Source organism: Oncorhynchus nerka, linkage group LG11, assembly GCF_034236695.1.
Source record: "Oncorhynchus nerka isolate Pitt River linkage group LG11, Oner_Uvic_2.0, whole genome shotgun sequence".
Taxonomy (NCBI): domain Eukaryota; kingdom Metazoa; phylum Chordata; class Actinopteri; order Salmoniformes; family Salmonidae; genus Oncorhynchus; species Oncorhynchus nerka.
Window position 1 is genome coordinate 27,405,515 of NC_088406.1, and position 27,658 is coordinate 27,433,172.

The 27,658-nt window shown below is 46.6% G+C and overlaps 1 protein-coding gene across 3 annotated transcripts in view; it reads right to left on the reverse strand.

Annotated features, from left to right (window-relative positions):
* The window catches only part of LOC115136632 (RNA-binding protein Musashi homolog 2-like), a 401,963-nt gene that overhangs the window by 132,154 nt on the left and 242,151 nt on the right, over window positions 1-27,658 (reverse strand). For all 3 annotated transcript variants that reach the window (XM_065024349.1, XM_065024348.1, XM_065024347.1), the window contains exon 8: window positions 9,223-9,305. In XM_065024349.1, coding sequence (XP_064880421.1) covers window positions 9,223-9,305 — 83 coding nt within the window. The remainder of the gene's footprint in view (window positions 1-9,222; window positions 9,306-27,658) is intronic.

Genomic DNA, 27,658 nt, shown 5'->3' on the forward strand with positions numbered 1-27,658 from the left:
AAGGAGAGAGAGAAAAAAAGGAGAGAGAAAAAAAGAAGGAGAGAGAGAGAGAGAAAATAAGATGGAGAGAGAGGTGAGAGAGAGAGAGAGAGAGAGAGAGAAAAAAAAGAAGGAGAAAGAGAAAGGAGAGAGAGAGAGAGATAGAGATTAAAAAAAGGAAGAGAGATACAGAGAGAGAAAGAGTCTTAGCTGTACACTAACTCCTCATGGACAGAAAAGGCTGAGTAAATACACAGAGAGAGAGATAGGAAGAATCAACGTAACATGATGTCACGTAATGGGATTAAATGCGTTGAGGGATATATCAACATCACTACAGACACCCTGGTTCGATTCCAGGCTGTATCACAACCGGACGTAATTGGGAGTCCCATAGGGCGGCGCACAATTAGCTCAGCGTTGTCCGGGCTTGGCCGGTATAGACCGTCATTGTAAATTAGAATTTGTTCTTAATTAACTTACCTAGTTCAATAAAGGATCAATTTAAAAAAATGATAAAATAATAGAATCATGTCATGTTTCCTCTGCCTTGGCCCTCTCTCCTCTGACAAACACACACTTCCCTCCCTGCCCTGTGTGTTTCTGCCATGTTCTCAGTGTCATCAGAAGAAGGGAAGCGAGAAGGAGGGAAGAGAAGAGAGGGAGAAGGAGGAGAAAATAAGAGATTTTCTGCACGCCCCGAGCTGCCACTTTCTCCCTCACAGCGGTAGATTATCTCCCAATGATATTGCAGAGCATGGCGGAGCCAGCCTCTAAAATGGCCCGCCAACATGCTAGGCACTTATCATACATGCTAATGGGTTAGCGCCGTGGCGGGATAACGCAGGGGGCTGGAGGGAAGAGAGGGGCGGCGTGGGAATGAGCCAGGGTACGTCTGTACTGGCAGGGAGGCTACATAGGGGCAGCATGGGGGGCATGGGTGATTATGGAGAGGGGTAGGCAGTATTGCCTGGGCACATGCAGCAGGTCTACAGGTTTAGGGCTGTTATCTATTGATGCAGACAACACAGAGACACCAGTAGAGAGGATAGTGAGGTTATTTTATACTCAAGGCTGAGTTTGGCCAATCAGTGAAACCAAAGCAGTTAAATGTTGACATCTATGCGGGCGGTGTAGGAATGGGCATCACTGTACAGACATACAGCCCTCCTCTCTAATCGCACATTCAGTTCTGATCCGTTAGGAGAAAGGATACAGTATAATTACCTAATTTAAAATAAAATTGTATTTGTCACATGCGCCGAATACAACAGGTGTTGACCTTACAGTGAAATGCTTACTTACAAGCCCTTAACCAACAATGCAGTTTTAAGAAAAATAAGTGTTAAGGAAAAACAAATAGGCCAGGATCAATCCAGTCCTCTACAGTGTGTCCAACAGCCAACAGCTGCATGGCCCAATCTGCCCTGACCAGGCCTTTAACCACTATCCTGAGTGGCGAGGCGGCTTTATTGAGCGCTCAACACTCCAGTCAAACACCTATATTCTACCATCACAGCACAGTAAAGGCCAGTGAGTACTACCGGACAAAGCATCTATTAAAAACTGCCATGTTCGGAAAATAGAGAAGGGGGAGGCAAGACAAAGGGTGGGAATGAGGCCTGGTTTTGTATGGAGCGATTTGGGGAGAGTGTGAGAGAGGTGTGAGAGGGGTGTTAGAGGGGTATGAGACTGTCTAGGCTGACACACAGTCAGGCATTCAGGCAAACCTGGTCCCCAGTTTTTGGGCCAGAACTCCAGTCTGTCTGTACTGAAGAGGAATAGAAAAAGCCTCTCAGAGTTCTCCTCCACTTCCCTATTTGTCCTTCATGTCTGGCCCTCTCTTCCTTTCTCAGCCTCTCCACATGTCAGAGATCTCAGAGAGATAAAGTGAAGCGGGTTGTGGAGAAAGTCTCTCTCTCAGAGTCACTGTGAAAGGAGAAGAGAGACTACTGAATGTTTCATGGCTTTCTATGTCTACCCAGACTGGGTATCAAACAGGTTCGGGCCAGGGAGCCTGGCACTCTGACAGTAGGGCCTCACCCATAGAGTGGCACTGAGCCACAGATGCCTGGTGACATCATCTCTTTATGCAGGAGAGGAGAGGAGACGCTCCCTGGGTCAGCCCTGCTAGTTCCACACAGGAAGTAGAGACAGAGACTGAGATGGCCCTCTGCCCCCTTAAAAGCTGAGGGTTAAGGGGGCACAGATGGTGTGTTTGTGAAATGCCGGCTATAAAGCATCTCTCACACGAGGGCATGGTGGACACTTCCATGAGTGCATTACTACTGCCATTTACAACGTAATCACTATAATGTTATAGCGGAATATTAGCAAGTCAAATACACACGCACGTACACACACACGTGCGAGCATACACACACACATACACACACAAATGCGCAGGCTGCTAGCATACGATGCCTCCGAGGTGGCTTTGATCCTTTTGGCAAAGAGAAACTCTGAAAACAGGATCGGAAATTAGGAGAGGGAAGAAAGAAAAGATGCGGGACTCCATCCAACACCCCTTTTTCACACACAAAACATTCTTCCCCTTCATTTCTCTTTTCATACCTTCTCTCTGTCGTTTATTTCCCAGCTGCTCCTCCAATCAGCAACCAGGAAGCCCCACAAACAGAGGTATCATTTTATGGAGAAAGGAGCTGGTAATACTGTTGGAGGCCGGTGTTGGAAATGTCCCTTTTTCCTCATCTCTCTCTCTTATTTAACCTCCCCTACGGATACTAACGATGCATGCAATTCCCCTGTAGGACAATTTAATGCAGCCAGTCGATGGGCAACGTGGGGCTCGGCTGAGAAGAGAGAGATCGCCAAAATAAAGAAATCACAGCTTGGAGCTCGGCGTTCCCTGAACAATGAGAGCATTTGATGCACTATCGGGCGGATGATGTGTCTGTCTGTTTGTCTGTCTGTGGGTATCATCTGTCTGTGTGGGGGGCTGAGACTTGGTGTCAGTGAACAACTACATATGTAGGATCTTCATTTCATCACCATGTTGTTCAAGGTTTAAAAATGCTTCTAAAATTTGTAATATCCACTTTAAAATGTCAGACTTGATTTGCACTAACTAAACATTTATCAAATCAGAGACTAGTGGACTACTGGCTACTGTGTTGGAGGAAGAGACAAGTGGACTACTGGCTACAGAGGTGGGTGGTGGGGGAAGAGACTACTGGACTACTGGCTACAGAGGTGGGTGGTGGGGGAAGAGACTAGTGGACTACTGGCTGCAGAGGTGGGTGGTGGGGAAAGAGACTAGTGGACTACTGGCTACAGAGGTGGGTGGTGGGGGAAGAGACTAGTGGACTACTGGCTACAGAGGTGGGTGGTGGGGGAAGAGACTAGTGGACTACTGGCTACAGAGGTGGGTGGTGGGGAAGATACTAGTGGACTACTGGCTGCAGAGGTGGGTGGTGGGGAAGTGACTAGTGGACTACTGGCTACAGAGGTGGGTGGTGGGGAAGAGACTAGTGGACTACTGGCTGCAGAGGTGGGTGGTGGGGGAAGAGACTAGTGGACTACTGGCTGCAGAGGTGGGTGGTGGGGGAAGAGACTAGTGGACTACTGGCTACAGAGGTGGGTGGTGGGGAAGAGACTAGTGGACTACTGGCTACAGAGGTGGGTGGTGGGGAAGATACTAGTGGACTACTGGCTACTGTGGTGGAGGAAGAGACAAGTGGACTACTGGCTACAGAGGTGGGTGGTGGGAGAAGAGACTAGTGGACTACTGGCTGCAGAGGTGGGTGGTGGGGGAAGAGACTAGTGGACTACTGGCTACAGAGGTGGGTGGTGGGGGAAGATACTAGTGGACTACTGGCTACTGTGGTGGAGGAAGAGACAAGTGGACTACTGGCTACAGAGGTGGGTGGTGGGAGAAGAGACTAGTGGACTACTGGCTGCAGAGGTGGGTGGTGGGGAAGTGACTAGTGGACTACTGGCTACAGAGGTGGGTGGTGGGGGAAGAGACTAGTGGACTACTGGCTGCAGAGGTGGGTGGTGGGGAAGAGACTAGTGGACTACTGGCTACAGAGGTGGGTGGTGGGGGAAGTGACTAGCGGACTACTGGCTACAGAGGTGGGTGGTGGGGAAGAGACTAGTGGACTACTGGCTGCAGAGGTGGGTGGTGGGGGAAGAGACGAGTGGACTACTGGCTACAGAGGTGGGTGGTGGGGGAAGTGACTAGTGGACTACTGGCTACAGAGGTGGGTGGTGGGGGAAGTGACTAATGGACTACTGGCTACAGAGGTGGGTGGTGGGGGAAGAGACTAGTGGACTACTGGCTACAAAGGTGGAGAAAGAGACTAGTGGACTACTGGCTACAGAGGTGGGTGGTGGGGGAAGTGACTAGTGAACTACTGGCTACAGAGGTGGGTGGTGGGGGAAGTGACTAGTGGACTACTGGCTGCAGAGGTGGGTGGTGGGGGAAGAGACTAGTGGACTACTGGCTACAGTGGTGGAGGAAGAGACTAGTGGACTACTGGCTACAGTGGTGGGTGGTGGGAGAAATGACAAGTGGACTACGGGCTACAGTGTTGGAGGAAGAGACTAATGGATGACTGGCTACAGTGGTGGAGGAAGAGACTAATGGATGACTGGCTACAGTGGTGGAGGAAGAGACTAATGGACTACTGGCTACAGTGGTGGAGGAAGAGACTAATGGATGACTGGCTACAGTGGTGGGAGAAGAGACAAATGGACTACTGGCTACAGTGTTGGAGGAAGAGACTAATGGACTACTGGCTACATTGGTGGAGGAAGAGACTAATGGATGACTGGCTACAGTGGTGGAGGAAGAGACTAATGGATGACTGGCTACAGTGTTGGAGGAAGAGACTAATGGATGACTGGCTACAGTGGTGGAGGAAGAGACTCATGGATGACTGGCTACAGTGGTGGAGGAAGAGACTCATGGATGACTGGCTACAGTGGTGGAGGAAGAGACTAATGGATGACTGGCTACAGTGGTGGAGGAAGAAACTAATGGACTAATGGCTACAGTGTTGGAGGAAGAGACTAATGGACTACTGGCTACAGTGGTGGAGGAAGAGACTAATGGATGACTGGCTACAGTGGTGGAGGAAGATACTAATGGACTACTGGCTACAGTGGTGGAGGAAGAGACTAATGGATGACTGGCTACAGTGGTGGGTCATAGAGGAAGAGACTAATGGATGACTGGCTACAGTGTTGGAGGAAGAGACTAATGGATGACTGGCTACAGTGTTGGAGGAAGAGACTAACGGATGACTGGCTACAGTGGTGGAGGAAGAGACTAATGGACTACTGGCTACAGTGGTGGAGGAAGAGACTAGAGGACTAATGGCTACAGTGTTGGAGGAAGAGACTAATGGATGACTGGCTACAGTGTTGGAGGAAGAGACTAATGGATGACTGGCTACAGTGTTGGAGGAAGAGACTAACGGATGACTGGCTACAGTGTTGAAGGAAGAGACTAGTGGACTACTGGCTACAGTGGTGGGTCATGGAGGAAGAGACTAGTGGACTACTGGCTACAGTGGTGGGGGAAGATACTGGTGGACTACTGGCTACATTGGTCGGTGGGGGGGAAGATACTGGTGGACTACTGGCTACATTGGTGGGTGGTGGAGGAAGAGACAAATGTACTTATGGCTACAGTGGTGGGGGAGAGACTAGTGGACAACTGGCAGTGGTACAGTGGTGGGGGAGAGACTAGTGGACAACTGGCAGTGGTATAGTGGTGGGGGGAGAGACTAGTGGACAACTGGCAGTGGTATAGTGGTGGGGGAGAGACTAGTGGACAACTGGCAGTGGTATAGTGGTGGGGGAGAGACTAGTGGACAACTGGCAGTGGTATAGTGGTGGGGGAGAGACTAGTGGACAACTGGCAGTGGTATAGTGGTGGGGGAGACTAGTGGACAACTGGCAGTGGTATAGTGGTGGGGGAGAGACTAGTGGACAACTGGCAGTGGTATAGTGGTGGGGGAGAGACTAGTGGACAACTGGCAGTGGTATAGTGGTGGGGGAGAGACTAGTGGACAACTGGCAGTGGTATAGTGGTGGGGGGAGAGACTAGTGGACAACTGGCAGTGGTATAGTGGTGGGGGAGAGACTAGTGGACAACTGGCAGTGGTATAGTGGTGGGGGAGAGACTAGTGGACAACTGGCAGTGGTATAGTGGTGGGGGGGAGAGACTAGTGGACAACTGGCAGTGGTATAGTGGTGGGGAGAGACTAGTGGACAACTGGCAGTGGTATAGTGGTGGGGGAGAGACTAGTGGACAACTGGCAGTGGTATAGTGGTGGGGGAGAGACTAGTGGACAACTGGCAGTGGTATAGTGGTGGGGGAGGGTGATCCACTGGGTGGAAGCCTGCCTGGCCCCGCTGTGACAACTGAATCACAAGGGGGATGAGACTAGTGGACAATCTCTGGGGGTTTAGTGGTGGGGACGAGACTAGACAACTGGTATTGGTATAGAGGTGGGGGAGAGACTCATCACAACTGGCAGTGGTATGTGGTGGGGGAGAGACTAGTGGACAACTGGCAGTGGTATATGGTGGGGGGAAGACTAGTGGACAACTCAGTTATAGTGGTGGGGGAGAACTGTGGACAACTGGCAGTGGTATAGTGGTGGGGGGGAGAGACTAGTGGACAACTGGTAGTGGTATAGTGGTGGGAGAGACTAGTGGACAAGTGGTAGTGGTGATAGTGGAGGGGGAGAGACTAGTGGACAACTGGCAGTGGTATAGTGGTGGGGAGAGACTAGTGGACAACTGGGTAGTGGTGATAGTGGTGGGGGAGACTAGTGGACAACTGGTAGTGTATGACTGGTGGAGGGAGAGACTAGTGGACAACTGGCAGTGGTATAGTGGTGGGGGGAGAGACTAGTGGACAACTGGCAGTGGTATAGTGGTGGGTGTAGGGTGATCCACTGGTGTTGAAGCCTGGAGGCCCCGTGAGTGAATATCATAGTGGTAGTGTTGACTATGGAGGGAGAGTTGATCTAGTAGTGTCTCTGGTAGTGTCTAAGGAGGGAGAGGTTTAATGGACGAGAAAAGAATGAGTATTGACATAGAGGTGGCAGTTTTGACCTCATCACCATGTATGTCTGTGTGAGTGAAGCACTAAGGAGGAGGAGGAGGAGTATTATATAAAGTCTTTCATCTCAGTTGTGGCATTCATAACTGTTAGGCCCAGTGCAGGCTTGTGGACGGAGTGTAGTGTGGAAGTGGTAGTGTTGACTAAGGAGGGAGAGTAGTGTAGTAGTGGTAGTGTTGACTAAGGAGGGAGAGTAGTGTAGTAGTGGTAGTGTTGACTAAGGAGGGAGAGTAGTGTAATAGTGGTAGTGTTGACTAAGGAGGGAGAGTAGTGTAGTAGTGGTAGTGTTGACTAAGGAGGGAGAGTAGTGTGGTAGTGGTAGTGTTGACTAAGGAGGGAGAGTAGTGTAGTAGTGGTAGTGTTGACTAAGGAGGGAGAGTAGTGTAATAGTGGTAGTGTTGACTAAGGAGGGAGAGTAGTGTAATAGTGGTAGTGTTGACTAAGGAGGGAGAGTAGTGTAATAGTGGTAGTGTTGACTAAGGAGGGAGAGTAGTGTAGTAGTGGTAGTGTTGACTAAGGAGGGAGAGTAGTGTAATAGTGGTAGTGTTGACTAAGGAGGGAGAGTAGTGTAATAGTGGTAGTGTTGACTAAGGAGGGAGAGTAGTGTAGTAGTGGTAGTGTTGACTAAGGAGGAGAGTAGTGTAGTAGTGGTAGTGTTGACTAAGGAGGGGGAGTAGTGTAGTAGTGGTAGTGTTGACTAAGGAGGGAGAGTAGTGTAGTAGTGGTAGTGTTGACTAAGGAGGGAGAGTAGTGTAGTAGTGGTAGTGTTGACTAAGGAGGGAGAGTAGTGTAATAGTGGTAGTGTTGACTATGGAGGGAGAGTAGTGTAGTAGTGGTAGTGTTGACTAAGGAGGGAGAGTAGTGTAGTAGTGGTAGTGTTGACTATGGAGGGAGAGTAGTGTAATAGTGGTAGTGTTGACTAAGGAGGGAGAGTAGTATAATAGTGGTAGTGTTGACTAAGGAGGGAGAGTAGTATAATAGTGGTAGTGTTGACTAAGGAGGGAGAGTAGTGTAGTAGTGGTAGTGTTGACTAAGGAGGGAGAGTTGTATAATAGTGGTAGTGTTGACTAAGGAGGGAGAGTAGTGTAATAGTGGTAGTGTTGACTATGGAGGGAGAGTAGTATAATAGTGGTAGTGTTGACTATGGAGGGAGAGTAGTATAATAGTGGTAGTGTTGACTAAGGAGGGAGAGTAGTATAATAGTGGTAGTGTTGACTAAGGAGGGAGAGTAGTGTAGTAGTGGTAGTGTTGACTAAGGAGGGAGAGTAGTGTAATAGTGGTAGTGTTGACTATGGAGGGAGAGTAGTGTAGTAGTGGTAGTGTTGACTAAGGAGGGAGAGTAGTATAATAGTGGTAGTGTTGACTAAGGAGGGAGAGTAGTGTAGTAGTGGTAGTGTTGACTAAGGAGGGAGAGTAGTGTAGTAGTGGTAGTGTTGACTAAGGAGGGAGAATTGTCAGTGCACGGCAGGCCAGGATATGGAGCCATGCCGGGTCTGATATTTTCCCCCTACACTGCTCCACTGCACTGTTTGTGCCACAGCAGACTGCATGAGTCACAAGGAAACTAGTGCAGGCTAACAATACATTGAGGCATCACCACCACCACCACTTTCCTCCTCTCTGCCCACCATGGCCTTGCCGTCCTGGGCCTCAGCCAGCCTGCTCATAGCATCCCCCCACCACCACCTGGTCAACTGGCCATTAACCCTGACCCAAGACCAGTCTACTGGAAACACACTGCCACTACTGAAGAATAAGAATAAACATCAACACCAGGTCTGGCAAAAGGCGTGGCATTGAAACAGCCTGGACATGTAGGTTTAATGTTGTTGTTTTTTCAATAATGCCAACAGCTTTCAGACATGGATAGCTGTTCCAGCCTGATTTTGCGTGAGGGAGGGACAGGTTGTTTTGCCCTTCTGCCAGGAACGGCTCACACACACAATTTCATGGTGTGTGGTCATCAGTGCACAGTGCACACCACTGACTCCATAGCCCTAAAAACCTGTGTGTGTGTGTGTGTGTGCGTGCGTGCGTGTGTGTGTGTGTGAGATGCCTGCCGTCGTTACCGCTCTGCTAAAGAGAAAATCAAATATTAATCCAGCCAGCACCATTTGCCGTTTTGAAAAGCGAGAGCCACTCACCATTTTATTATTGATTTCATGAAAGTGGATCTCGCATACTTTCTCCACAACGTCCTCAACCTCGAAAGTTACAAAGCCGAAACCTGCAGGGAGGACAGAGAGGTAGAGAGAATGACAGGAAGAGGGGATGGAGAGAGAAAGAGCGGAGTGAAAAAGGGAGAGAAAAATAAACCATTGGTTATAGTCAAGATTTATAGAACAACTTCTATTTGAAAGACAGGCAACATATGAAAATTTGTCCCCTAAATGTAGCTAAATAAACCTAATAAAGATGCAGTTATAGACCTGGAACGGCTGTACAGCTATGTGCAATAAAAATGATACAGTCCTCATTATTAGAATAACTGTATTCCTGCTTCACAGACAGAAGAGGAGGGAATTGCCACAAAGCTCATTAAATGAAATTCATGGACCCTGGCCTAGCCTGTGAATTTCATTACAGATATTCTCTGCTCCTTCATTGATATTTCACTGTAAAACACATTCTAGTTTTATGGTAATGTCAGGCCATATCATATTATTGATACATAGAACATTATACAAACTTTGCAAATCAGCAACAAGCATTGATTGATAACTAATAGAGGGTAATCTAGTGACTCATGGGCCAAAGCTTGACCTGATTATCTAATTCATAACTAATAGTGTCAGGCAGGTAGCCTAGCGGTTAGAGGCAGGCCAGCAACCGGAGGGTTGCCAGTTCGAATCCCGGGTCCAACGTGAAAAATCTGATGGGAATTTAGCTGGCATCAGGATTGCTAGCATCAAATGTTAGATGCCATTGCCTTAGTTGGACCTTGTGTGTAATGACCAATAAAGCAATCTTCATTTTAGAGGGAAATCTAGTGGCCCATGGGCCAAAAATTGGATTATCTACATGCCACATAAAGGGAGGACATTATGAAGGCATATACTAAGGATAGACACCCAAAAATGCCCCCGCCCCCCAGCAGGAAAGCCTTCCATTCCCTGTTGACTAATCAGCACTCTCTGAAAAACAAACACACAGAGCGGAGTGGCGGAGCGGAATAGAGCTGAAGTTGTGCCCCGCTGTGACAAGCTGAAACAAGGCTTTGGTTTTTAAGAGAGTGGGAGATAAGCCTGTGGGAGTCAAGGGGTCAACAGGGTTTGACATAGAGACAGCATGTGGCCAGGCAGGGCCCCCCTTCTCCACACGCCAGCAGATATGGACAGATAAAGAGGCGGGAGGGCCGATAAGAGGGTCACCGAGAGAGCAACCGTTCTGACAACCCCCCCTGTCCAGCCTCTGCACTAACAATGAGTTATTACACAGTACAGTGCAGGGCATTCAATTCACAAACATGCACACATACATACAGTACACACACACGCAAACACACACACAAACTATACCCGCATGTTACATGTACACATAATCCACTACCCCAACCCCCCATATGAGGTTGGATCTATACAGGCATTAGACATCATCAAGCAGGTTTCAGTGATCAAAGCCGCCTACACTCTACTCTCTCTGGTGTGAGGTAGGAAGTGAAGCTCATTAGTCAATGGCCTGCCCTCTCTCCATGACTTCCTGTTCTGATCCAGGGGGACTTCCTGGAGTGATGCACAGCACACGTCAGACAGAGACCTCAACTCTCAAGCCCCTCTCTATCAATCTCTCTCTCAGGAACATACAGTATTAAATCAATGAATCACAGATCACACAGCAATAAGAGTCAGAACACACTCAAAACAAATGTTTTAAATATTGTGCTTTTATTAGTCTTTCATCCTCTTCCCATTCATTATCTCTCCCTCTGTCTAGTATCTCTCCCTCTGTCTAGTATCTCTCCCTCTGTCTAGTATCTCATCCTCTGTCTAGTATCTCATCCTCTGTCTAGTATCTCATCCTCTGTCTAGTATCTCTCCCTCTGTCTAGTATCTCTCCCTCTGTCTAGTATCTCATCCTCTGTCTAGTATCTCTCCCTCTGTCTAGTATCTCTCCCTCTGTCTAGTTTCTCATCCTCTGTCTAGTATCTCATCCTCTGTCTAGTATCTCATCCTCTGTCTAGTATCTCTCCCTCTGTCTAGTATCTCTCCCTCTGTCTAGTATCTCTCCCTCTGTCTAGTATCTCTCCCTCTGTCTAGTATCTCATCCTCTGTCTAGTATCTCTCCCTCTGTCTAGTATCTCATCCTCTGTCTAGTTTCTCATCCTCTGTCTAGTATCTCATCCTCTGTCTAGTATCTCTCCCTCTGTCTAGTATCTCATCGTCTGTCTAGTATCTCTCCCTCTGTCTAGTATCTCTCCCTCTGTCTAGTATCTCATCCTCTGTCTAGTATCTCTCCCTCTGTCTAGTATCTCTCCCTCTGTCTAGTATCTCATCCTCTGTCTAGTATCTCATCCTCTGTCTAGTTTCTCATCCTCTGTCTAGTATCTCATCCTCTGTCTAGTATCTCTCCCTCTGTCTAGTATCTCTATCTCATCCTCTGTCTAGTATCTCATCCTCTGTCTAGTATCTCATCCTCTGTCTAGTATCTCATCCTCTGTCTAGTATCTCATCCTCTGTCTAGTATCTCATCCTCTGTCTAGTATCTCATCCTCTGTCTAGTATCTCTCCCTCTGTCTAGTATCTCATCCTCTGTCTAGTATCTCTCCCTCTGTCTAGTATCTCTCCCTCTGTCTAGTATCTCTCCCTCTGTCTAGTATCTCTCCCTCTGTCTAGTATCTCATCCTCTGTCTAGTATCTCATCCTCTGTCTAGTATCTCATCCTCTGTCTAGTTTCTCATCCTCTGTCTAGTATCTCTCCCTCTGTCTAGTATCTCTCCTCTGTCTAGTATCTCATCCTCTGTCTAGTATCTCTCCCTCTGTCTAGTATCTGTCTAGTTTCTCATCCTCTGTCTAGTATCTCTCCCTCTGTCTAGTATCTCTCCCTCTGTCTAGTTTCTCATCCTCTGTCTAGTATCTCATCCTCTGTCTAGTATCTCTCCCTCTGTCTAGTATCTCATCCTCTGTCTAGTTTCTCTCCCTCTGTCTAGTATCTCTCCCTCTGTCTAGTATCTCATCCTCTGTCTAGTATCTCTCCCTCTGTCTAGTATCTCATCCTCTGTCTAGTTTCTCTCCCTCTGTCTAGTATCTCTCCCTCTGTCTAGTATCTCATCCTCTGTCTAGTATCTCATCCTCTGTCTAGTTTCTCATCCTCTGTCTAGTATCTCATCCTCTGTCTAGTATCTCATCCTCTGTCTAGTATCTCATCCTCTGTCTAGTATCTCATCCTCTGTCTAGTATCTCATCCTCTGTCTAGTTTCTCATCCTCTGTCTAGTATCTCATCCTCTGTCTAGTATCTCATCCTCTGTCTAGTATCTCTCCCTCTGTCTAGTATCTCTCCCTCTGTCTAGTATCTCTCCCTCTGTCTAGTATCTCTCCCTCTGTCTAGTATCTCATCCTCTGTCTAGTTTCTCATCCTCTGTCTAGTATCTCTCCCTCTGTCTAGTATCTCTCCCTCTGTCTAGTATCTCATCCTCTGTCTAGTTTCTCATCCTCTGTCTAGTATCTCATCCCCTCTGTCTAGTATCTCTCCTCTGTCTAGTATCTCTCCCTCTGTCTAGTATCTCATCCTCTGTCTAGTATCTCTCCCTCTGTCTAGTTTCTCTCCTCTGTCTGTATCTCATCCTCTGTCTAGTCTCTCCCTCTGTCTAGTATCTCTCCCTCTGTCTAGTATCTCATCCTCTGTCTAGTATCTCATCCTCTGTCTAGTATCTCTCCCTCTGTCTAGTATCTCTCCCTCTGTCTAGTATCTCTCCCTCTGTCTAGTATCTCATCCTCTGTCTAGTATCTCTCCCTCTGTCTAGTATCTCATCCTCTGTCTAGTATCTCTCCCTCTGTCTAGTATCTCTCCCTCTGTCTAGTATCTCATCCTCTGTCTAGTATCTCATCCCTGTCTCTGTCTAGTATCTCTCCCTCTGTCTAGTATCTCATCCTCTGTCTAGTATCTCTCCCTCTGTCTAGTATCTCTCCTGTCTCTGTCTAGTATCTCTCCTCTGTCTAGTATCTCATCCTCTGTCTAGTATCTCTCCCTCTGTCTAGTATCTCATCCTCTGTCTAGTATCTCATCCTCTGTCTAGTTTCTCATCCTCTGTCTAGTATCTCATCCTCTGTCTAGTATCTCTCCCTCTTGTCTAGTATCTCTCCCTCTGTCTAGTATCTCTCCCTCTGTCTAGTATCTCTCCCTCTGTCTAGTTTCTCATCCTCTGTCTAGTATCTCATCCTCTGTCTAGTTTCTCTCCCTCTGTCTAGTATCTCATCCTCTGTCTAGTATCTCTCCCTCTGTCTAGTATCTCTCCCTCTGTCTAGTATCTCATCCTCTGTCTAGTATCTCTCCCTCTGTCTAGTATCTCTCCCTCTGTCTAGTATCTCATCCTCTGTCTAGTATCTCATCCTCTGTCTAGTATCTCTCCCTCTGTCTAGTATCTCTCCCTCTGTCTAGTATCTCATCCTCTGTCTAGTATCTCATCCTCTGTCTAGTATCTCTCCCTCTGTCTAGTATCTCATCCTCTGTCTAGTATCTCATCCTCTGTCTAGTATCTCTCCCTCTGTCTAGTATCTCTCCTCTGTCTAGTATCTCATCCTCTGTCTAGTATCTCATCCTCTGTCTAGTATCTCTCCTAGTATCTCTGTCTAGTATCTCTCCCTCTGTCTAGTATCTCTCCCTCTGTCTAGTATCTCATCCTCTGTCTAGTATCTCATCCTCTGTCTAGTATCTCTCCCACTGTCTAGTATCTCATCCTCTGTCTAGTATCTCTCCCTCTGTCTAGTATCTCTCCCTCTGTCTAGTATCTCTCCCTCTGTCTAGTATCTCATCCTCTGTCTAGTATCTCCTCCTCTGTCTAGTTTCTCATCCTCTGTCTAGTATCTCATCCTCTGTCTAGTATCTCTCCCTCTGTCTAGTATCTCATTGTCTGTCTAGTATCTCTCCCTCTGTCTAGTATCTCATCCTCTGTCTAGTATCTCTCCCTCTGTCTAGTATCTCATCCTCTGTCTAGTTTCTCTCCCTCTGTCTAGTTTCTCATCCTCTGTCTAGTTTCTCATCCTCTGTCTAGTTTCTCATCCTCTGTCTAGTATCTCATCCTCTGTCTAGTGTATCTCTCCCTCTTGTCTAGTATCTCATCCTCTGTCTAGTATCTCTCCCTCTGTCTAGTATCTCTCCCTCTGTCTAGTATCTCTCCCTCTGTCTAGTATCTCTCCCTCTGTCTAGTTTCTCATCCTCTGTCTAGTATCTCATCCTCTGTCTAGTATCTCTCCCTCTGTCTAGTATCTCTCCCTCTGTCTAGTTTCTCATCCTCTGTCTAGTATCTCATCCTCTGTCTAGTTTCTCTCCCTCTGTCTAGTTTCTCTCCCTCTGTCTAGTATCTCATCCTCTGTCTAGTATCTCTCCCTCTGTCTAGTATCTCTCCCTCTGTCTAGTATCTCATCCTCTGTCTAGTATCTCATCCTCTGTCTAGTATCTCATCCTCTGTCGAGTATCTCTCCCTCTGTCTAGTATCTCATCCTCTGTCTAGTTTCTCTCCCTCTGTCTAGTATCTCTCCCTCTTGTCTAGTATCTCATCCTCTGTCTAGTATCTCTCCCTCTGTCTAGTAACTCATCCTCTGTCTAGTTTCTCTCCCTCTGTCTAGTATCTCTCCCTCTTGTCTAGTATCTCATCCTCTGTCTAGTTTCTCATCCTCTGTCTAGTTTCTCTCTCTCTCTCTCTAGTTCTCTAGTTTCTCTCTCTCTCTAGTTTATCTCTAGTTTCTCTCTCTCTAGTTTATTTATAGTTTCTCTCTTTCTCTCTAGTTTCTCTCTCTAGTTTATTTCTAGTTTCTCTCTCTCTAGTTTCTCTCTCTCACTAGTTTCTCTCTCTCTCTAGTTCCGCTCTAGTTTATCTCTCTCTCTAGTTTCTCGCTCTCTAGTTTCTCTCTCTCTTTCTAGTTTCTCTCTCTTTCTAGTTTCTCTCTATCTAGTTTCTCTCTCTCTAGTTTCTCTCCCTCTAGTTTCTCTCCATCTCCAGTTTCTCTCTCTATATATAGTTTCTTTCTCTCTCTATAGTTTCTCTCTTTATATATACACTGCTCAAAAAAATAAAGGGAACACTTAAACAACACAATGTAACTCCAAGTCAATCACACTTCTGTCAAATTAAACTGTCCACTTAGGAAGCAACACTGATTGACAATAAATTTCACATGATGTTGTGCAAATGGAATAGACAACAGGTGGAAATTATAGGCAATTAGCAAGACACCCCCAATAAACGAGTGGTTCTGCAGGTGATAACCACAGACCACTTCTCAGTTCTTATGCTTCCTGGCTGATGTTTTGGTCACTTTTGAATGCTGGCGGTGCTTTCATACTAGTGGTAGCATGAGACGGAGTCTACAACCCACACAAGTGGCTCAGGTAGTGCAGCTCACTCAGGATGGCACATCAATGCGAGCTGTGGCAAGAAGGTTTGCTGTGTCTGTCAGCGTAGTGTCCAGAGCATGGAGGCGCTACCAGGAGACAGGCCAGTACATCAGAAGACGTGGAGGAGGCTATAGGAGGGCAATAACCATGCAGCAGGACCGCTACCTCCGCCTTTGTGCAAGGAGGAGTAGGAGGAGCACAGCCAGAGCCCTGAAAAATGACCTCCAGCAGGCCACAAATGTGCATGTGTCTGCTCAAACGGTCAGAAACAGACTCCATTAGGGGGCCCGACGTCCACAGGTGGGGGTTGTGCTTACAGCCCAACACCGTGCAGGACGTTTGGCATTTGCCAGAGAACACCAAGATTGGCAAATTCACCACTGGTGCCCTGTGCTCTTCACAGATGAAAGCAGGTTCACACTGAGCACATGTGACAGACGTGACAGTCTGGAGACGCCGTGGAGAACGTTCTGCTGCCTGCAACATCCTCCAGCATGACCGGTTTGGCGGTGGGTCAGTCATGGTGTGGAGTGGCATTTCTTTGGGGGGCCGCACAGCCCTCCATGTGCTCGCCAGAGGTAGCCTGACTGCCATTAGGTACCGAGATGAGATCCTCAGACCCCTTGTGAGACCATATGCTGGTGCGGTTGGCCCTGGGTTCCTCCTAATGCAAGACAATGCTAGACCTCATGTGGCTGGAGTGTGTCAGCAGTTCCTGCAAGAGGAAGGCATTGATGCTATGGACTGGCCCGCCCGCTCCCCAGACAAGAATCCAATTGAGCACATCTGGGACATCATGTCTTGCTCCATCCACCAACGCCACGTTGCACCACAGACTATCCAGGAGTTGGCGGATCCGCCACCTCATCAGGAGCATGCCCAGGCGTTGTAGGGAGGTCATACTTGTTTTAAGGACATTACATCAAAGTTGGATCAGCCTGTAGTGTGGTTTTCCACTTTAATTTTGAGTGACTCCAAATCCAGACCTCCATGGGTTGATAAATTTGATTTCCATTGATAATTTTTGTGTGATTTTGTTGTCAGCACATTCAACTATGTAAATAAAAAAGTATTTATTAAGAATATTTAATTCATTCAGATCTAGGATGTGTTATTTTAGTGTTCCCTTTATTTTTTTGAGCAGTGTATATAGTTTTTCTCTCTCTCCAGCCTCTCTCCATCTCTAGTTTCTCTCTCTATATTGTTTCTCTCTCTATATATAGTTTATCTCTCTCTCTAGTTAAAGTAAGGGAAAATAAATAAACATAAATATGAGTTGTATTTACAATGGTGTTTGTTCTTTATTGGTTGCCCTTTTCTTGTGGCAACAGGTCACAAATTGGTAATTGGTATGTCGAATTTTATGTTCCTTTTAATGGCATAGAATGCCCTCCTTACCTTGTCTCTCAGATCATTCACAGCTTTGTGGAAGTTCCCTGTGGCGCTGATGTTTAGGCCGAGATATGTATAGCTTTTTGTGTGCTCTATGGCAACGGTGTCTAGATGGAGTTTGTATTTGTGGTCCTGGCGACTGGATCTTTTTTGGAAAATCATTATTTTTGATTTACTGTCAGGACCCAGGTCTGGCAGAATCTGTGCAGAAGATCTAGGTGCTGCTGTAGGTCCTCCTTGGTTGGTGACAGAACCACCAGATCATCAGCAAACAGTAGACAATTGACTTCAGATTCTAGTAGGGTAAGGCCGGGTGCTGCAGACTGTTCTAATGCCCTCGCTAATTCGTTGATATATATGTTGAAGAGGGTGGGGCATAAGCTGCATCACTGCCTGACAGTTTTTTAGCAATTTTAACCGCATATTTGTTTGTGTACTTGGATTTTATAATCTCGCTCCCTCCCTCCCTCCTGTCAGTTCGCTCTGGTCTGGGTCTCAGTCAGCCCCGGGCCTTTCTCCCTCTGTATGTATCCTCTGCTCTCATTCACTTAAGCACCGCTGCGTGTTCCCGCTGTGTCAGCTAATCAAAAACTAGGGCTCTGCCTCCCATCTGCAATCAGTCCCATCATTCATCCAGTACAGAGCACATTACTCCTGGCCCCGTGTACTGGGGCCTCTGGGGCCTCCCCCGGTCCCCATTAGTGATGAATCAAATCAAAGACAACTGCTGCACATTCATTCTGTTTAAAGGCAGCAGGTAGAGTAAGAGGATATGAAAACGTCTGTACAGTGAATAGTTCTGTATAGTGTAAAAGTGCATCGTGTTGTATACGGTTGGTTCACGCTGGATTGTCCATGTATATACAGCAGCTCATGAATGTGTAGCGCTGAGAGAGAAGATGTTTCATTTCACGTCCACAAAGGACTCGTTTATCTGTGGCGCTCTCAGAGATCCACGGGAAGAGATTTCAACAGGTTTTCTGCGATAGGGGAATAGGCACAAATCCAAAAAGACACAGCTAAAAGGGAGTGTTGAGGTGGTGTGTTGTTGCGTGAGCGAGTGGGGTCTTTAAAGAGAGCGTTCGGGGTGTGTGCTGTGCATATGAGGAAGTGTCCCCTGTGATTTCTAGAGAGAAATACATTTCCATGTGTCTGTTGAGGCCCCCGGGCAGCGTAATGCTTTCTGCCTTTGAGGTTGGCCTGGGTCCTCCATATCTCCCCTCCCAACACCGCCCCCCAACCTTATCAGCGCCACAACGACCACTTCTGACAACCAACAAATCAGCTGTCAGGAGCCATTTCTCACCAGCTGAGAGGAATCCGCCGCTGCTGGGTGGTGTGGAGCAGGAGAGAGAGGGAGGGAGAGAGGTATGTGGGAGGGAGTGTTAACACACCTGCCCCTTTGCTGGAGATATCTACTCCACAATACAGCTCTCTCATATCCCCTGCTAGGGTGTAGGAGGTGCAGAGGGTACACTACACCTCCTACACTAACCACCAAGAACAATGTTGTGAGTCCTAGTTCTTCTTCTCTCTTAAATTATAGATAAGTTGTTTGCTGAAAATAAAAACATTTGCTTTGGGCCTGCGTCGAAAGTGTCCTAAATGCACCTTGTGTTGTACTCAGTATCTCTTCATTAGTGTCTCGCTATCTTCCATTCTCTTGTCTTTCCTTCTCTCAGCTCCCTCTCCAAACCCGGGGTGTAGGGATGAGGATGAGGCAATGATCTGGTCTGCTGTCTCTGTCAGAGTTCACAGCACTATTGACAAAGTCAGCTCCCACCTCAGCATTGGACGAGGCAGGTAGCCAATCAATTCGCTTCGGGAGGGGGTTGCTTAACGACGAGGCTGTAACTAACGGCTCGGCCTTATCAAAGTCAAATCAGGAAAAAGAAGAGAGAGAGAGAGAGAGAGAGAGAAGACAGGCTATGTGCACACTGCCCACAAAATGAGGTGGAAACAGCTGCACTTCCTAACCTCCTGCTAAATGTATGACCATATTAGAGACACATATTTCCCTCAGATTACACAGACCCACAAAGAATTAGAAAACAAATCCAATTTTGATAAACTCCCATATCTACTGGGTGAAATACCACAGTGTGCATCACAGCAGCAAGATTTGTGACCTGTTGCCACAAGAAAAGGGCAACCAGTGAAGAACAAACACCATTGTAAATACAACCCATATTTATGTTCATTTATTTTCCCTTTTGTGCTTGAACTAATTACACATTGTTACAACACTGTATATAGACATAATATGATATTTGAAATGTCTCTATTCCTTTGGAACTTTTGTGAGTGTAATGTTAACTGTTCATTATTTATTGTTTATTATCTATTTCACTTGCTTTGGCAATGTAAACATGTGTTTCCCATGCCAATAAAGCCATTTGAAATGAATTGAGAGAGATTGAGAGATGAAGAGAGAGAAAGAGAGAGAGATGGAGGGACAAAAAAGAGAGAGATGGAGAGAGTGAGAGTAAAACCTGAGAGAAGAAAATAGGAGTTTCTCCACCTCCACACGGTAGGGTTTGAGATGTGGCATCCCCTGCCTTGCCTCCTCGCAACAGTAACGTGTACATTTAATGTCCTAACCACCTAAACAGGCCATTTCCTCCTACCTGCCACCCCCAATGCTGCTGGAGAACCACACAACCCAATGCTGCTGGAGAACCACACAAACTGTTGTTCTCTCCTCACAATGTCAGACTTTTTTTTGTTTTCCTCTTTCCTCTAACTTTCATAGACGATTCCCCTCAATGACAACACATGGATTTCCAATCTGGGGTGCAGTAATAGGTGGTAGTGGTCATTACCAAGGCGTCGGGATGGATCTCACACTTATTAGCTGGTGGCGGCTAACCGCACAGCGGTCTCTGCAGACACCCCCCCACCCCCGCCCCAGACAAAGAGACATTCACAGCCGCTCACTAAACAAAGAGGCTGAAACAGCCAGCCTTAATGCCAGTTCCCATCGGAGCGCCGCTGCACAAATAAAATTCAAATGCTGAATCAATGAGTGGTCAACTGACCTTTGCGTCAAGAGGCCCAGCCTGCCCCCGGGCGGTTGGATGTATTTAAAAGGAAGAGGTACATGACCAAATCACATATTAATACAGTGGCTTCCATCCCCTGCAGAGGAGGGCCAGTGAATAAGGGAAGCACAGTGAATAGAGAGGGGGAGGAAGGGTTCTGCTTGTAGCCTGTGGCCCTTTCTCTTGCAGACAGACAGACAGACAGACAGACAGACAGACAGACAGACAGACAGACAGACAGACAGACAGACAGACAGACAGACAGACAGACAGACAGACAGACAGACAGACAGACAGACAGACACAGACAGACAGACAGACAGACAGACAGACAGACAGACAGACAGACAGACAGACCAAGGAAGCCAAATAATGATCCTAACGATGTCGTGCTGTATTGATTCATCTAGTAATAAAAAGATAAGCACTCAAAATAACAGTATTGCATTTCACCTCAAGGCAAATACAGTCTACAAATCTGTTGAAGGGGCAATGGCCGTGAATACAGATGAAGTATTTATTCAGAATGTAACAGAGATCTTTCCATAGAACAAAATACTTCCCCCTCTGCTCTGTGTAAATAAATATACACTGTTCCAGTTGCTGAAACTATATGAATGATTGAGAAAATAAAGTAGCATTCAAAGTTGATGAAAAACGTTGGAGGCGCACAGACTGGTTTGTTTTTCTCATTTAGGGTGCTTCGCCTCTCTCATTCGCTCTCTCTTTCGCTCATTCTCCCTCTCTTTCGCTCATTCTCCCACTCCAAAACCCCCATTCAATTTACTCCCAAGTGTGAAAAATCATTTGCATACACACAGAAACTATGACAGTGCTGTCACAAATGGCATCCAATTCCTGCTCTCCATCAGTGTGTGAGGGCCGGGGGGGGTCCGTCATGCTTTGTCTTTGAGTGTGTGTATGTTGTTTATTGCTGTTGCTTTGTGTGTTACTGTGTGTGCATTTGTCTGTTTGTTTGTGACATCCTTCCTTCAAAAGGACTTTTGGATGGATTTAATTTCAGGAGAATCTAAAACAGAAAGGTCCTTTTAACAAAGACTGACCCTGGGCCTTTATGAGTGTGTCTGTAAGAGTGTAGACGTGTAACCTGTTAGGCATGTGTGTGCTTGTGTGTGCATGTAAGCATGTGTTTGTGTGTGTGTGTTCCCATGCGTCACCTCTGACAAGTCCCGGCTCCAAACCGCAATCAAACACCTTTCAGAGGAAAGCGAGAGGAAGGAGGTGAGAAAACCTGTGACAGGGGCAGACAACAGCGGACACAATAAAATCAAAGCCGGTGTCAATTAAATTCTCCTCTGGCTGATAAATGGGTCCCCTTCCCCATCCATTAATAACCAGAGCCAAGCGCCACGACAAAACTTGTCAATGGGGCTAATTCTTTTGCCTGCCAGTCTGTCTGCTCTGTTTGCTAGGCTAGCAGTAGGCAGGGAGGGAGAGAGAAATAAACCTACCCTTGCTTCTCCTTGGGAGAGACCACAGGGGAACAGCGGGCAAGATGCATCCTTAAAAGTCAATAAATAGATGGGCATGCATCGACGGGAGTTTGCGGTCTTATTTATACATCCTCTTAATCAAAAAGGGAGATAAAAAACTTGGGAAGCTCTTGGGAACTCTGATCTCTTGTAAACTAAATGAGAGTGGACAGAGGAATCAATTGGAATACTAGCCATCCTGCTACAATATAATGACTCGGGTGAAATGCGTTTAGCAGAGTGACGGAGGAGAAACGCCAGGAAAACAGAGAGAAAGGAGAGGAGGGAATGAAAAACCTGCTCCAATGGACACAGGAGGCTGAGTGCTGTCACAAAGACACTCAAAACAAGTATGTGTGTGTGTGTGTGTGTGTGTGTGTGTGTGTGTGTGTGTGTGTGTGTGTGTGTGTGTGTGTGGGAATACAGTATATAATAGACATGTAAACACAGTCCCTTCGTAAGGCCAACCTACAACAGACGAATGGCCCACAGCTTAGAGCAGAAACATTGGTTTTGTATAACATTAAGGTCACTCTTCAAGTTTCCAGTTGTATTCGTGGTATGTACAGGATACACATGGTATACACTGGACAAATAAGAGATAAGAATGTGAACATAAAGTAAATGGCTCAGTAGAATAAAATAAACATTTTAGCATCAGTATCTTACATATGTATGTGCTGATGTACTGGACTGTCACCCAAGATCAATGTCAGCATTAAACACCCAAAACAAATACTGAAAGCTGCAAAACAAATCATGGCTCCAAAAGCACTAATGATCCCCAGCTCTGCTCCCTTCATTAGGTGAAATGGATGGAGCTCTAGGAGCTGTGTATGCAGATTTAACCCAGTGTGTCTGACCAATAGAAGAGAAGGCGAAACTACCAGTCTCATGCAGTAGAAGAGGAACGGTGGGACACACCATGAGGGGGAAGAGGATTCCCACTGTCAGATAAAGGCCTGAGCACACCCCAGCTCCTTAGCCAGTGGTAATACAACAAGTAATACTGTCTCTGTATAGGCCTACAAGCCAGTTTAAAATATAGATTTACAATTAGGCTTCTAGTACGAATCAACAACATGATATCAGTGGACAGTGTTTCTCTACAAGACGAGGTGTATGTCCACGCAGAGCGGAATGCACACCAAACCAACCATAGGACCTCCACACATATAATTGAGCCATATTTACCCCGTCGGTGGTTCTGACAGGCTCAGAAATGGAACGACATATATTACATAATATAATAAAAATAATAATAATATATGCCATTTAGCAGATGCTTTTATTCAAAGTGACTTACAGTCATGCGTGCATACATTTTACGTATGGGTGCTCCTGGGCAGCAGCTCTGAGGGTGATGCATTGTGACAGCTCTCAGCTCATAACAACAACACACTGACTGTCATGGTGGCTGTGTCGCTGGAGCAACAAGTCCAATTTCACCCCTCTCTCTCTCTCTTTCTCTCTTTTCCATCTCCCTCACTCTCCCTCCATCTCGTTCTCTCTGTCTCTCTCCCTCTCCTTTCCTCCATCACAGACTAATGTGATTACACTGGCATCAAAACAATTTGGTCTTTAATTACAACAAGACACAACGAGACGAGAGCCATGAGCGGCCCTTCTCACAGGGACCAAGTGGCATGAGTCATGACCAATGAAGAGAGAGAAAAAAACATGACGGGATATTGCTACCAGACAGACATTTTCATAAATGGAAGTGGTGGCGAAGCCGCCTTAAATGAAAGAGATGGTACAGTGGACTGGGGGGGTAACTTCAGGGGTGATCCTTCAGAAAAAGGTTGGCTGAAGAATAACAGCTCTATTGGGATTTGTGTTAGTTAGCTAACAGCTCTCCTTCAGCTTTCAGAATCAACAACATCAACATAGCTGATTATGAATGTTGTATCTGGATTAAGTGAAACTCTCTGAAGACACATAAGTGAATGTATATTTGATGACAGTAGATTTACCTGCAGGCAGAATGATGAAACGGGAGATCATAACAACATGGCGCACTTCAGCTCTGGTTAACATCTCCTACTGAAGGACTGAATGTATTCAGTGAATGAGGGGCCAATAGAATGCCATCTGGATGCTGACTCAATCTGACTCACAACTGGGAGTAATTTCCTCTCTATTTTTCGACCTATGTGGATTGGAGGTGCATCATGCACTTCAGCCAAGTGGTGAGCTGGTTCTGCTACGGTCAAGGACTGCCAGGGTCAAGGACTGCCAGGATAAAGGACTGCCAGGATCAAGGACTGCCAGGATCAATGACTGCCAGGATCAAGGACTGCTAGGGTCAGGACTGCCAGGGTCAGGACTGCCAGGGTAAAGGACTGCTAGAACCAAGGACTGCCAGGGTCAGGACTGCTAGAACCAAGCACTGCCAGGATCAAGGACTGCCAGGATCAAGGACTGCCAGGGTCAGGACTGCCAGGGTCAGGACTGCTAGAACCAAGGACTGCCAGGGTCAGGACTGCTAGAACCAAGCCCTGCCAGGGTCAGGACTGCTAGAACCAAGCCCTGCCAGGGTCAGGACTGCTAGGGTCAGGACTGCCAGGGTCAGGACTGCTAGAACCAAGGACTGCCAGGGTCAGGACTGCTAGAACCAAGCCCTGCCAGGGTAAGGACTGCTAGGGTCAGGACTGCTAGAACCAAGGACTGCCAGGGTCAGGACTGCTAGAACCAAGCCCTGCCAGGATCAGGGTAAGTGCTGAGAGGTGAGAGTACAATCTGTCACCCCACAGGAAGAGGTGAAGAGAGGAAAGAAAGAACGAAGTACTGGAGGGAGAGGTGGAAGACAGAGAGGGGGAAGAGAAAGAGAGACAGAGAAACAGACAGAGAGAGCGAGACAGAAAGACAGCGACAAAAAGAGACAGAGAGAGAGACAGAAAGACGGCGACAAAGAAGAAAAGCGAAAGAGATGGAGAGAAAAGAGAAAGTGGGAAAGTGATCTAAACCGGTGAATAATTAAACAGGACAGCTGACCTCTTCCCACTAGCCTAGGGCTGAATAGACCTCTATAGATTTCAGCCACTACCTCTAATCAGCTGCAACCAGCAAGCCATCACCTTTCATTCCCCTCCTCTTTTAACACCAAAACCAATTAGATTAATTACAGAAGCCTATTCTTGCTCAAGTTTATAGCTTCTCAGTTAGATCTATGTATCGTCCTTGAGACTGGTATCTATGTATCGTCCAAACACACAGACAGACACTGCAGATGGCTCCCTGACTCCACTCGTACAGATACAGGTCAAGAGAGAGTGTGTGTGTGCACATGGGTTTACTATAGATGTCCTTTTGTGTCACAGAGAGTGTGAGCTTGTGAGCATCAAAGCAGGCCCCTGCTGTTTATTTATGAGATGTGGTGAGATAAGATTGTTGTCAGCAGAAGAATATCTTAATCCATTCATTTCTGTTTATTCTGTAAATCCGATGTATGTTACATGAAATACGCATGTTTAGTGATATTTAGGGGAAAAAATCTGTCTATTGCAACCCCCACAGAAAACAAGATGTACCCCCGAAATATCCAGCTATATTTACTTGCTTTATATACAGTTGAAGTCGGAAGTTTACATACACCTTAGCAAAATACATTTAAACTCAGTTTTTCACAATTCCTGACATTTAATAATAGTAAAAATTCCCTGTCTTAGGTCAGTTAGGATCACAACTTTATTTTAAGAATGTGAAATGTCAGAATAATAGTAGAGAGAATGATTTATTCTTTCATCTTTTATTTTTAGCTTTTATTTCTTTCATCACATTCCCAGTGGGTCAGAAGTTTACATACACTCAATTAGTATTTGGTTGCATTTCCTTTAAATTGTATCAAACGTTTCGGGTAGCCTTCCACAAGTTTCCCACAATAAGTTGGGTGAATTTTGGCCCATTCCTCCTGACAGAGCTGGTGTAACTGAGTCAGGTTTGTAGGCATCCTTGCTCAAACAAGCTTTTTCAGTTATGCCTACAAATGTTCAATATGATTGAGGTCAGGTCTTTGTGATGGCCACTCCAATACCTTGACTTTGTTGTCCTTAAGCCATTTTTCCACAACTTTGGAAGTATGCTTGAGGTCATTGTCCATTTGGAAGACCCATTTGCGACCAAGCTTTAACTTCCTGACTGATGTCTTGAGATTTTGCTTCAATATATCCACATCCTTTGCCCTCCTCATGATGCCATCTATTTTGTGACGTGCACCAGTCCCTCCAGCAGCAAAGCACCCCCAAAACATGATGCTGCCACCTCCGTGCTTCACGGTTGGGATGGTGTTCTTCGGCTTGCAAGCTTCCCCCTTTTTCCTCTAAACATAATGATGGTCATTATGGCCAAACAGTTATATTTTTGTTTCATCAGACCAGAGGACATATCAGCAAAAAGTACGATCTTTGTCCCCATGTGCAGTTGCAAACCGTAGTCTGGCTTTTTTTTATGGCAGTTTTGGAGCAGTGGCTTCTTCTTTGCTGAGCGGCCTTTCAGGTTATGTTGATATTGGACTCGTTTTACTGTGGATAGAGATACTTTGTACCTGTTTCCTCCAGCATCTTCACAAGGTCCTTTGCTGTTGCTCTGGTATTGATTTGCACTTTTCGCACCAAAGTACATTCATCTCTCGGAGACAGAACGCATCTCCTTCCCGAGCGGTATGACGGCTGCATGGTTCCATAGTGTTCATACTTGCGTACTATTGTTTGTACAGATGACCGTGGTACCTTCAGGCGTTTGGAAATTGCTCCCAAGGATGAACCAGACTTGTGGAGGTCTCCAATATTTTTTCTGAGGTCTTGGCTGATTTCTTTTGATTTTCCCATGATGTCAAGCAAGGAGGCACTGGGTTGAAGGTAGGCCTTGTAATACATCCACAGGTACACCTCCAATTGACTCAAATGATGTCAATTAGCCTATCAGAAGCTTCTAAAGCTATGACATCATTTTCTGGAATGTCGTGGCTGAATGACGACATGAATAACATACAGTTGGCGGGTTTAAAGCTCAATCGGCAGGATAAAACAGCCGCCTCTGGTAAGACAAGGGGTGGCAGTCTATGTATATTTGTAAAGGACAGCTGGTGGACTCCAGAGTGGTGAAGTGGTCTAAGGCACTGCATAGCGGTGCTAGCTGTGCCACTAGAGATTATGGGTCCGAGTCCAGGCTCTGTCGCAGCCGGTTGTGACCGGGAGACCCATGGGGTGGTGTACAATTTGCCCAGCGTCGTCCGGGTTAGGGGAGGGTTTGGCCGGCAGGGATGTCATTGTCCCATCGCGCACTAGCAACTCGTGTTGCGGGCCGGGTTCAGAGCACGCTAACACAGTCTTCAGGTGTACTGTGTTCCCTCCAGCACATTGGTGCGGCTGGCTTCCGGGTTAAGTGGGCATTGTGTCAAGAAGCAGTGCAGCTTGGTTGGGTTGTGTTTCAGGGGGACGCATGGCTCTCGACCTTCGTCTCTCCCGAGTCTGTACGGGAGTTGCAGCGATGAGACAAGACTGTAACTACCAATTGGATATCACGAAATTGGGGAGAAAAATGGGAAAAAACAACAACAACAAAAAACAAGGAAGTCTTGAGGTTTCGCTCACCTGAGGTAGAGTATCTCATGACACACTGCAGACCACACTATTTACAAAGAGTTTTCATCTATATTCTTATTAGCTGTCTTTTTACCACCACAAACCGATGATGGCAATAAGACTGCACTCAATGAGTTGTATTCGGCCATAGGCAAACAGGAAAACGCTCATCCAGAAGTGGCGCTCCTAGTGGCCGGGGACTTTAATGCAGGGAAACTCAAATCCATTTACCTAATTTCCTCCATTTGGCAAATCTTACCATAATTCTATCCTACTGATTACTGCTTACAAGCAAAAACTAAAGCAGGAGCCACCAGTAACTGAAGCAGATGCTAAGCTACAGGGCTGTTTTGCTATCACAGACTGTAATATGTTCCGGGATTCTTCTGATGGCATTGAGGAGTAAACCACATCAGTCACCAGCTTCATCAATAAGTGCATTGATGACACCGTCCCCACAGTGACTGTACGTACATATCCCAACCAGAAGCTATGGATTACATGCAACATCCGCACTG